Below are 11,811 nucleotides of genomic sequence, written 5' to 3' on the forward strand. Positions count from 1 at the left end.
CACCCTTCTAGAACCTTCCATCCCATTCCGAGCCCAGGATGCAGAAGATCCCCGTCTCCATGGTCACGCCCCGGCAGCGGGTGCGGTTCGGGAACCGCACGCTCTCCAAGGACGAATGGTCGGCCGTGCAGACGCTCAACGACGCGACCGACGGCGACATCCCCGCCGTGAGGAGTACGCCCCCCTCCCCCTTGCCGCCGCGAACCGGGCGCTGCTGCTCCTGAATCTGACGAATTTATATACATGCAGAGCTCGTGAGGCAGCTGCGGAAGTCGGGGAAAGGCCTGGAGCAGACGCTGGCGGCGATCAAGCACCCGCATTTCCGCGGCCGCGGGCCGCTCCACATGGCGGCGTGGGCCGGCAGGCTGGAGATGTGCATGTTCCTGGTCGAGGAACTCCGCCTCAACGTCAACGCGCCTGGCGACGACGGTAATTTGCTCGTTACTAGTACTAGCACCCTTCAGACAGACTTCGCAATGCTGGGTCGATTCAGATATGCGGAGTGGCGTGTCCATGGAGTGATTTCTTGATTATCCGTTGATTTTTGTTTGTTTGGATCACGAATTTCTTATCATTCTGATCAAATGTTCGCCATTCTTATGCTCTTGATAGGTGCAACGCCTCTATCATATGCAATATTTGGTTGTGGATCTACATCTGTTGTAAGGTTTCTTCTTGACCGTGGTGCTAAGCCAAACAAAGCTAATATAAATGGGGTTACTGCCCTGCATTATGCTGCAATACCAGGTTCTTTTTTGCCCCTGCATATGTTTGTTTCTGTTTTTATTGCCTGTAGCTTTGTTCACCTTGCCTGATTTGTTCTGCTTCATATTAACCCCAAAGTGGTTCTCATGTCTGTCCTGCCGTAAATTTCTTCTCTTCAGTCTTCTTGTCTTGCACATTGTACTTTTGTAGTGATTAAGTAAAGGTGGTGATAACAACATTTAATTAGCGATGCATATTTTGGCCTAATAGATAGTGTCGTCAATCTAAAGGTAATAGAAATCATTGTCATTTCATGTTTTATTTATTCAGATTGCTAGTTCAACAGTATCTGATATGCATAAACTTTTCCCTCAAAAAAACACATAACTAGGGCTTAAAATGCCATTTCTTGGGCTTGGACAAAACAATCTTGGTCCACCCGGTTTGGTACTGGGAGGTGCTGTGTTTCACTTTTGAAGTTTTTCTAGTTTCGTTAGCACATAGTAAGGTACTAAATCATTTATCCAGGAGCAAATGCTGACCCAGAGGGAGACAGGTTATGGGCAGCTAACACCCGAGGTAATTAGCTATTTTTCATATTCTTTGTAGCGTATCCTTGATGGGAATGTGACGTGAGCGTTTTTATTTGTTTCATCCAGATGCCTGTGAAATAGCAGAGTTATTATTGTCCAGGGGAGCTTATGTTGACCCTATATGCGCAAAAGGAACACCTCTAAACGTTGCTGCCCAAAAGGGAAATGTGAGAATGTTGGAATTGTTGTTGAGGCATCAGGCAAATGTAATAATAATTTTTCCCCATCTTTGGTTTTCTAATTCTGATCAATATTATAAGTGTTATCTGTGGTACAATATTTCCTCTGTAGATGAAAAGTCATGGCTGGATGAATACGGCTGTGCCTAGCAGTGTCTTATATATTTCCCCCTTTCCCAACCCTGCCTAGTCGAAAGATTTAGTCCTGCCAAGTGCCAAGGTGGAATGGGTGCTATTTTACTTCCTTGACTCGGCTGAGCCAGGATTTCTGTTTTACTGGCTGGCTCTAATCTATGAATTTTTGCATTCTTTACTTGTTTAATCATGTATCATTTATTCCCGTACCTTTAGATCTTTCATTACTTAGCATGTACTAAAATAAGTGACTCAGCTTTGTACGGATGTATCTAGACACATTTCAATGTGTAGATACATCCGTATCTAGAAAAAAATGAGTCACTTATTTTGGGAAGGAGGGAATTTTAGATTCTTGATGACTGCTAGACGATAACATGGTTAAACTGTGTGTCCTGCTAGATGGATTTTTTTTTTCTTATGTAAGTCGGTTGGACTCTATTGAACAATGACTTTGTTTAGATGGTAAAAGGGAAATTATGTTAGCGTGAATCAATTGGAATCAACATGTCACCTAGCAGAATGTGAGAGAATTTCGATGAGTAGCACAACGTGAGAGATTTTTTCCCTTTCTAGATTAATGTGGGAGTTTATTATTGGATTAATGTGCTGAATTGAAAGGAATCTCTAATACTAATTAGGAGTATATATATGATGATGAACTTAAAACATTATCAAAGATGATATGGGTTGTTGTTTCCTTTTGCCTTTTTTGGTATGCACACGATTCCGAAATTTTTCATGTTTTGCTAAAAATTGCATCAACTTTGATATTTTATTTTCCTCCAGTACCCTTCTTATCATTGTTTATCTGCAAGTAATTGTTTCTTTGCCTTCTCTCCAGCCTAACACAGTTGTGCATTTAGTGTATACACCACTTTCATATGCTATCTCCGCTTCTTCACTGAAATGCATGGAACTACTTATTAAGGTGCAGTGACTTGTCCCTTTAGAGCTCCTACCATAGAAAGTTTTTGTGAGCGTAGCTGTTGCAGTTTTTTTTTGAAACACTATCTTCAGCATTTATACATTCCATGTTTCAGGCTGGTGCTGATGTCAATGCTGGTAGGCCTGTAGTAACACCATTAATAATAGCTGCATCCTATGGCTTCACTTGTGGCATCAAGTGTTTGCTGGAAGCTGGTGCTGATGCAAATATTCCTGATGAAGTGAGTTTTTGCGCTGCTATTTAAGTTACTAGTTGTCACTCTTGTTGATCTTCTGAGCTTGCTACAGATGGCTTGATTTAGCTGCTAAGATCTGTATATTTTTAGAATGTTATATGAGAGTGGCTAATAACACATAGCCTGTTTTATAAATATTTTTTTCATGTTTTAATGGATTTTGGTCCATGGAAAAGGGCGGAAGGCTGTCAGTTCAAAGGAAAGAAATGACTACCCTGCTAGGGACCAATATTGATTTTTGACTCCACAAGAAAGTGAGCGACTAGAAATTAGGATAGAAGATGGGAACTTGCTCTTTTCCGGTTTGGATATTATCGAAGGGCCAATGGCCGAACTTTTATTAAGAAGAAAAGAAGTGTTTGTACAAGGTGTACAAGGGGACAAAGAAACGCACAGAAGTGCGACAGCAACTAGCTAAACAGCAGCTAGCTAACAAAAGACAAAAAACCCCGAGCTAACAGGCTACACACTGAACTAAAATGAGGCGATGCAGCCTGCAGCACGCCAAGAATGGATCTCCTCGATGATGAGCTCCAGAACTCTGTCGACCGTGCAGAATTCTTGCCTGAAAATCCTGGCGTTACGCTCCATCCAAACTCGCCAGTGGACAAGGATCACGACCGTGTCAAAGTCACGCCGCAAGTTTTTGGGCGCTCTTCCTCTAGCTGCAAGCCACCACTCCTCGGTATTCCTGAAAGCTTCTCCGGGAATAGGGAAGTCGGCCTTCGTCCATGTCCTGAAATTGTGCCAAATCTGTTGTGTAAATCGACAATGCACAAAGAGGTGCGTGCAGTCCTCATCTTCGATTTGGCACAGAGCACACAAGGGGGTGTGCGGCCACCCTCGGCGCTGGAGGTTATCTGCTGTAAGGCATCGTCTGTGAACAACAAGCCACATAAAAAATCTGCACTTCATAGGTGCCTTCGACTTCCAGATTGGCTTGGCGCAGGCGAAACGGGTGCTCCCGATGAAGAACAACTGATAGGCGGAACCTACAGAGAAGTCTCCGTCCGTCGTGCGGCTCCAAATCGCCTTGTCAGGTTCACCAGCTTTGAGCACTACCAAATTGATCATGTCCCAAAGTTGAATATTCGGCCAGCGCCTGCGAAGAGAGGCCTCCAGAGATGTCTCGAATCCATCTACGGTTACTTAGGGCTTCTGCCACAGAGATTTTTGAATTCTTGACGAAAGAAAAGAGGATGGGGACAATATTTTGCACCGATTTACCCCCGGGAAGCCAATTGTCAGTCCAGAACCTCGCACGTCTTCCATCGCCAAGCTGTATTTTGGTGGCTGCATTGAACAAAGTACAAGCCTCATGGTCATCTTCTGCCAAGATGTACGTCCAAGGTCGTGGCTCTGTCGCCCATCTGAGCCAAGGCCAGCGACTCCTGAGAGCAGTGCCAAAAAGGCGCAGGTTCAAGAGGCCCAACCCACCATTTTGAGTCGGCATACAGACACGCGCCCATGGAAGAAGACAATGACCACCGTTCACCTCCTCCTCACCTTTCCACACGAACCCTCTACAGCGCCTGTTGATGATATCCAGCGCCCATTGTGGTATAGGAAGGACAGATAGCATATGCAGGGGCAGGGCCATGAGGACCGATCTAGTGAGCGTGAGACGCCCACTAATCCTGAGAAGTTTAGGTTTCCATCCTTTAAACTTGCTCGAGTATTTGTCAATCAGAGGCCAGATGTCGGCGCGACGCAACCTGCCAGTAGTTAGAGGTAACCCCAGGTAGCAGATCGGGAAATCCTTGCGTGTGCAGTTGAAGAAATTTGCGACATCAAGGACAGTCGCCTCGTCACAGCGAATGCTGGTTACAGAGCTCTTCTGCAGATTAATACGAAGGCCAGAAGCTTCAGCAAAAATGTGGAGCATAGCTGTGATCATCTCCAGGTCCTGCAAGACAGGCTTGAAAAAGAGTATGGCGTCGTCCGCGTAGATAGATATCCGTGGGACAGCCCTGTGCAGACCAAGGTCTGACAACATCTCGCGCTCAACAGACCATTGGATAGTAGCATCAAAGGAGTCCATAGCCAAGATGTAGAGCGTGGGCGATAGTGGATCGCCTTGGCGCACCCCACGAGCAGGCTGGATTGGGGCCCCTTGCTCCCCTTCCGGTTTGGATATTAAAATAAGATTGGGAAGTGTTGCACTTACAAACTAAGGCATTGTAAAACTCTGTTGTAATTCGTGGAATTCTTTCATAACTGGGTGAACTTTAAGGGTAAAATGCCCCACAATGAAGGCCTATGTTCTGATCTCTGTTGTATCTAATACTGGAGTTGGCACGATCTCTGCTTACCTCAAAGTAGAATTTAAAGATGCTTGAAATAGGTTGGTAAGCATTCATACACATGTTCCCTCTTAAAACATATCCAGGATATAATTGGAATCTGGCTAAGCACAGTCATCTAGACATTCATATTTTCTTATGTGTATTGGTACAGTAATAGATGCCCTGCACAATATCCTGTAATTCGTCATATTTTGAATCTTATAGTGATATGAGTATACAAATTCCTTTGCCACATTCTTCTGTTATTGTGTAATTGAGAACCTAATTTTTTTCATTGCATAAGATCTCCCTTTTTTATTCGTGAGATTTACCCTTTGATATCCCCCTGAACAGTTTGGTAGAACAGCAGCACAAATTGCTGCAACCAATGGATGGATGGACTGCGTTGAGATTCTTTCCCCTCTCACAGCCTCTGCAGGCACTGATGTAATGGTTCAACATGCGAACTGTGTGAATTCAAAATCAAATTTTCATTTTATATTCTGTTTAATAAAAAATGACTTTCACTTCTTCATTTGATTCAGGATCCTCTGGATGCAAATGATGGATTTGCTTTGAAAGTTCAAGGGGATGCTGCACTTGAGGGAAATGATTATGCTGATGCGTTGGCTCTCTATACCAAGGTATACTCTTGGATCCTATACTTCTTCATTAGTTCCGCTGTGCACTTTACTTGTTGATTATCCCCTCTCTGGCCTAAAAGGCTAAAATGCTCTGAACTATGAAACAGTTGCATTGTAAACAGCTCCATGAATCAGATGTATATCCTATTCTGTGCATGCTCACATATGTTTTCTTAAGACAAGGAAGTGCTATAGTTTGTTTTGAATACAGCTAATTTGATCTTTGGTGTGGATGGGCTGTCATTTGATGTCTGCAGGCAATTGAGATTGACCCTGATGATTCAACCTTGTATGCAAAGAGGAGCCTTTGCTGGCTGCGTATGAGTGAAGAAGACAAAGCTTTGGATGATGCTTATGCCTACAGAGCTATGAAGATCGATCTATCAAATTCCTGCTATGAGCAAGCAGCAGCTCTGATACTGGTTAAGGTGAGCTGCAGCAGGGGAGTTTCATTGGCATTCTGTTTTCATACTCAGTTGTATTCCCTGACCATGCAATCATGTTTGCTTGTTTAGGAGTATGCCCGAGCATGCAGAGCACTCCTATCAGCATTTAAATTGAACTTGAGAAGCGACGATCTTGATTGAGACTATTCTTCAGAAACGGATGACGCAGCCGGCGAAGGAACTTGTGTAGCCTCTTCTCTTCACTTTAGTTCCTTGTTTTCCCAGTGTTTGCTTGCTTCGACTGCTCAATTGTAATCTTAGTGTTACTCTTATCTTTGCAGATTAAAACTCGCAGCTGCATCTGCTGAGATTTTTGAGCCATGGCCCATGTTTCGCCAAGGAAGAAACCAAAGCGGCCTGAGTTGTACTACCATCTAACATAGATAACTAGACAAGTAGCTAGAGATGTATCTATCGCCCAACAGTAAATGATTCCCGACTTCTCCTAGTATGAACGGAAAAATGTTTAAAATTTCAGTAACATAACTATAGTTGGTGTGTACTCTTGTAAAAAGAAAATTTTGGATCAAATATAATTTATCCTTGGAAAATGTCTTTTTCGATAATAAAAAATTCCATGTGTGCACATACAGCATGGACATGTACATGCATGATTTTTCAGAATCTTTTCACATTTCAAATGTGTGTGTGTTTTTTCGCTGTGAACAGCAGAGCTCACTTCCAAATTGATCCAGATCTTTGACGCATGCATTTCCCGACTTACAAACGTGATACACGAAACATGGAATGGAATTTGTTTTTCAAACGTACGTAAAAACATGAGACCCGAAACATGCAATAGAACCTGAACAACAAGACGTGCATAACTTCAGTCCCAGATCACCACCAATTCTTTCAACTCACCAGAGCGCGCGTCACGGCTGCAGACTAAACAAACTGAAGACACATCCCGATCACCGGCGGGCCGCATGGCCCCGAGCCCCATGGGCGCGACCCTCGAGAGACTTAGCTAATGCGTCCACCATCTGGGGCCTGAACAGGCAAATGGTCAGCCACTCAGAAGCATGGTTGGAGGGAGGGCTGCGGCTGTGGAGCCACCACAGCAGATTCGTCAGCGTGTTACCGTCGTCGTGCGCCGTCGACAGCGCCATCGCCTTCTCCAGCGCCGAGTCCTTGTCGTAGATCCCTTCCAAGGCATACACGAAGCCCTTCCACCCTTCTCCGGCGCCCTGCCTCGACAAGGCCGGCGTGGACCACTCCACCAGCTCGCGCACGAACGCAACGTCTGAGAAAAGAGCCTGGGTGATCGGCAGCAGCGGCAACACCTGGACCCCCAGCCTGCGTTCCGGCGGACAAGAACCGGGGTGTTCGCCTCTCTTGTTCGCCCACACGACATTGACGACACGGTTGCCTCTCCTGAATTCGTCCGGGTACAGCATCGCACCGTCTTCCATGGGGGCGTGCCACCATGTACGTGCCGCCAGTATCTCGAACGCGGTGAGCGTCGTGCCGGCGGTGATAAGACTGTTATCCTTGTAGCTCAGACCGAGGAGCTTGGCACCGTAGTAGGCGTTGACGGCCTCGCCGGTTCTCTCCTGGCTACGCCCGTCGCCGGATTCTGTCAGCCCCGAGGCCCAAGAATGGAGCTTCCAGAGATCGAAATTCCTCAGCCTGGTGCACATCGCGTCACTTCCTCTCGCCAAAGTCATGAAATCAGCGAGGATGGAGTAAGCCTCAGACTTGTACTTCCTCCCCCAGGCCGGATCAATCCTGACGAGCACGGCGATGGCATACAGGAAGTAACCCAGCTGATAGTGGTGATCGTTGTAGATCCCGAAACCAGAGTCCGCCCCAGGGTCCGTCAACCCCTGCCGGGTCACAAGCCCGCCCCACTTGGGTTCGTACAAGAATCCGTTGCCCTCGAAGCTGCCGTCCAGCCACGGCGTGACGGCGGCGATAAGGAACCGACGCACCTCCGGGATCACGTCTGGGCACCGGACTTCCTCCGCAATCAGCGCCAGCCTTGCCGCCCTGGCGATCGCCTTGCCATAGAGGTAGCACGAACTGGTCATGATAGGGCATGAGGCCAGGCAATCCACATCCTTGCGCAGCGCGGCCACGATCTCGTCCACCCCGTCGTCGGTGTAGCCCGGTTTAGCATGCCATGTAGGGGACAGGTAGCGGCTGATTGGGCCTGGATTTAGGATCCAAGAACTGCCGACGACCCCGACCAGGTCGCCGTCGATGCTCCGGTACCGGAAGTCCTTGAGCACCCGGACAGAAAGATCGTCGTAGAGCGCCTGGAGGTGGAGAGGATGCGCGAGCATGAGCAGGTCCCCCGATCCCTGCGTGCGCCACGTGTACTCGATGCTGAAGGGCCGGTTCAGCACGGCTTCCCCTGCCGTCGGGAAGCACTGACTGTAGCGATCAAGATCGGCCTCCATGGCCGCAGCAGGTAGATACGCAACGCGTACCACACCGGAGAACCCGCACGCCGACGACAGCTGCGAGTCGCCGGACTGCGAGAGCTGAATCGGCGCGTCGGCGTACAGGAGGAATGTCTGGCCGCTGGTCATCCGGAGGCGCCACTTGGTGAGCGTCCGGTCGCAGGGAGCGGCGTCAACGAAGGCATGGGCGGAGGTGGCGACGGAGATGCCGGCTGTGGTGGACACAGTGACGTAGGGGCAGCCACGGACGAGGAACGCTCGGAGGGAAGGCGACACGTCAAGGGTGACCGAGAGGTCGTCGAAGGCGGCGACGCGGTGGTGGTGCTGAGCGCCGGCTGCGGTGGCGGTTTCGGACGGCGATGAGACGGTGAGGTCTGCGACGAAGGTCTGGACGATAGTGGACGCCGAGTGGCTCCGCCTTGGGTAGCAAACGGTTAGCCCTCCGGCAGCGGATTTGATCAGGTATGGGTGGATGTACTCCGGCATGTCGCCATTTTTGAGCACGAAGTTCTGGAAGAAGGAATTTGTTGGGAGCGGAGCGGAGAGGAGCCCCGGCGCGAAGAACCGGGCAGGGTCCGGCAGCACCGTGGACGCCGCCGGCGGGAACATCGTGTCAAGCTGCGCTACGGTGGAGGATAGGGATGCTGCTGGACTGCTGGAGCAAGCTGTAGGGTTTTGGGAAGAGAGGTAGGTCGACGGGAGCCTTTTATTGCTAGCATGAACGGTTCGGTTTAGCGAGCACGGCAATCGTGGGCACGCCGGAGCGTCGCCTCGACGCCTCGGGTGCTGGAACCAGTGATAACTGCTGTGTTGACACCGTCCTCTCGTCTGGTTGGCCACCGCATGCGGCGACCTAATGGGCCCGTTTGGTATGTGGGTCGCATGACTGCGAGCAAGATGGGAGAAAACAGAGGTCACGAGCCTCACCACTTATCTACATGGTGACCTTACCTCTCACCTCCTCACCTGACGCCGCTATCACGAAGTCTGGCACCACGCCAGTGCGCGGAAAAACCATCATGCCACTCTCGCCGACGATGGTCAAGGCGGCGTGCGCAAGACTGGGCTGAATATGATAGACCGAAGGTTTCTGTGTACAACAAGAACGTCGCCACCATGACACAGCCAATGCCTACACCTACACGATTAACGCCATGGATTAGTGCCTATCACATAACATAACCATCACCACCATGACACCGCCGGTCACGCCCGTCATAGGCATCACCACGTCGACGAACACCATCATGGCACCGCCGTTCACGCCCGTCAGAAGCATTACAATGTCGCCGACGATGTTGCCGAACACCATCATGACATCGCCGGTCACACCGGTCACAAGCATCACCACGTCACCGAACACGAAGACGAACGCCACCATGACACTGTCGTTCATGCATGTCACAAGCATCACCATGTCACTGAGCACGAAGTTGAATACCACCATAACACCGTCGGTCACGCCGGTCATAAGCATCACCACGTCGCCGACCATGAAGACGAACATCACCATGCCGCCACCACCATGGATTATCACCTCTCACTTCTCACATAGCATCACCACGTCGCCGTCCATGAAGTCGGCAAGCAAAAAGTTGAGCAAAATACTCCAAACCTACTCACACATACATACAAATTACGCTATACTAGCAAGTCATTTATCTTTCCGTATATGTACACCGAAACAAAAACCTGTCAACATGAAAGTCATGCGGAATGGTGAGGTGAACCTACTCCTCAAAGAAAATTTTAAACGGTTGAGCGTGTGTGACGAATTTGGTGAAATTCGCTTAAAATTTCATACACGAAATTGACGATTTACGACTGATGAAACTCGAAACCGATTGTGGGAATTGATTCGTATCATCAACACATATCTTTTTCATGTACAGCTTGTTTTGATTTGGAGTATGGTTGTGTTGATTTGAAGAGAATGTATGTGGAGTAGTGTAAGGGGGAGTGAGCCTAACCGAACACTGGTGCACAAGTTACATCGATCGAGTGGTGGAGGAAAAAGAACAGTCCAGGCCCTAGAAAAATTGCCAATTAACCGTACGATGCAACAACAACACGAGTGAGTTCAGGCAACTAAATAGACCGTTTTGTTTTTCTTCACCCAAGACTCTCACAGGTACCAAAAGCGCCCAAAGCGTAAGAGTCAAACGCAAAACCCTCATCATCCATCAGTCGTGTGCCCCCTATTTCGTCGTTGCACCCGCTGGACCGATACTGATCATACACATAGGGCGGGTTTGGTAGCGTGCAGCCCCCTTGGCTCGCAGGGGGGAGAAAATTTCGGCCCGTTTGGATGCCTGGGCCGAGCCGCGTTGTCGCATTAACCGGTTCTCAAAGCACCCCCGGGACAGGTCCTAGAGGAACGTCCGGAATGGCAGTTTCTCCGGGGCCAGGTCCGTTGCGGCCAGAATTCTGCGCGCGTGGAGAAGGGAGGCGGAGACGCCGCGTCCCTTCGGGAACACGCGCCATAATTAGCCTCACCGCTCCCCTCTCCTTCCTCTCACTCACGACCGCAGTCTCACCTCCCCCAAACTTTCACATCACCCGGCGGTTCCCCTCCCGCCGACCAATCCGCCGTAGCGACGCAGCAACGAGCACCGCTATCGGAGGAGGAGACGTCCGCGACCAGGACCTCGACATTGGCCGCAATCTGCTCCGCAGTCCTCATCGGCATCTCGTCTTCGCCCGCGACCTCGAGCTCGTCCTCTGCCAGAAGAATGGCGGCCTCTCCTTCTCACCTTCGTACTCGTTCTGTTCAAACATGCCATTTTCGGGCATTTCCGACGACATGCACATTAGATCTGCTAGGGTTTCCGTTAGGATAGCGGTCGGATTCACGTTTTGCAAGGTGTTCGTCCTCATTTCTTGCAGTTCTTGTCCAGTTCTTGCATTTCACGGTCTCAATTTGCTTAGATCTGTTACTATAGTGTCGGATTGCAGTAGATCCTTCATAGCACGCCCTTTGGATTGCTGAAACTGGCAGATCTTACTGTGCATGCATAGAGGCGAAGGTTTTTTTGTGTTCGGGTTTACAATGTTGTCACACTACAAGAAAAGTTGCCATGGCCGACGAAGTTGAAGTCGCGCCGTGGTTGCTGGTGTACCATGGCCGACGATTTTGGTCCCTCCGTGGTGCATGTCAAAACTTTTTTTCTCGTTTTTGAGGCCACCTAGCCCGACGAAAGCGGCCAAAACGTCGCGTATGGTGGCCCGGGAC

The 11,811-nt window shown here is 49.0% G+C and overlaps 2 protein-coding genes across 2 annotated transcripts; one reads left to right on the forward strand and one right to left on the reverse strand.

The window, feature by feature from the left end:
• Positions 1–1,170: 1,170 nt before the first annotated feature.
• LOC124670948 (ankyrin repeat and SOCS box protein 3-like) lies at positions 1,171–6,479 on the forward strand. Its single transcript, XM_047207405.1, has 8 exons — positions 1,171–1,284; positions 1,365–1,504; positions 2,457–2,543; positions 2,656–2,781; positions 5,436–5,528; positions 5,627–5,725; positions 5,983–6,153; positions 6,453–6,479. Exons 2-8 carry the CDS (start codon positions 1,472–1,474, stop codon positions 6,477–6,479), a joined length of 636 nt encoding a protein of 211 aa, XP_047063361.1. The 5' UTR covers positions 1,171–1,284; positions 1,365–1,471.
• A 606-nt stretch (positions 6,480–7,085) lies between these two features.
• LOC124670949 (probable endo-1,3(4)-beta-glucanase ARB_01444) lies at positions 7,086–9,188 on the reverse strand. Its single transcript, XM_047207406.1, has one exon. The coding sequence runs from the start codon at positions 9,186–9,188 to the stop codon at positions 7,086–7,088; it is 2,103 nt and encodes a 700-aa protein (XP_047063362.1).
• Positions 9,189–11,811: the final 2,623 nt, after the last annotated feature.

This window comes from Lolium rigidum, chromosome 7 (genome assembly GCF_022539505.1).
Source record: "Lolium rigidum isolate FL_2022 chromosome 7, APGP_CSIRO_Lrig_0.1, whole genome shotgun sequence".
NCBI classification, from domain to species: Eukaryota; Viridiplantae; Streptophyta; class Magnoliopsida; order Poales; family Poaceae; genus Lolium; species Lolium rigidum.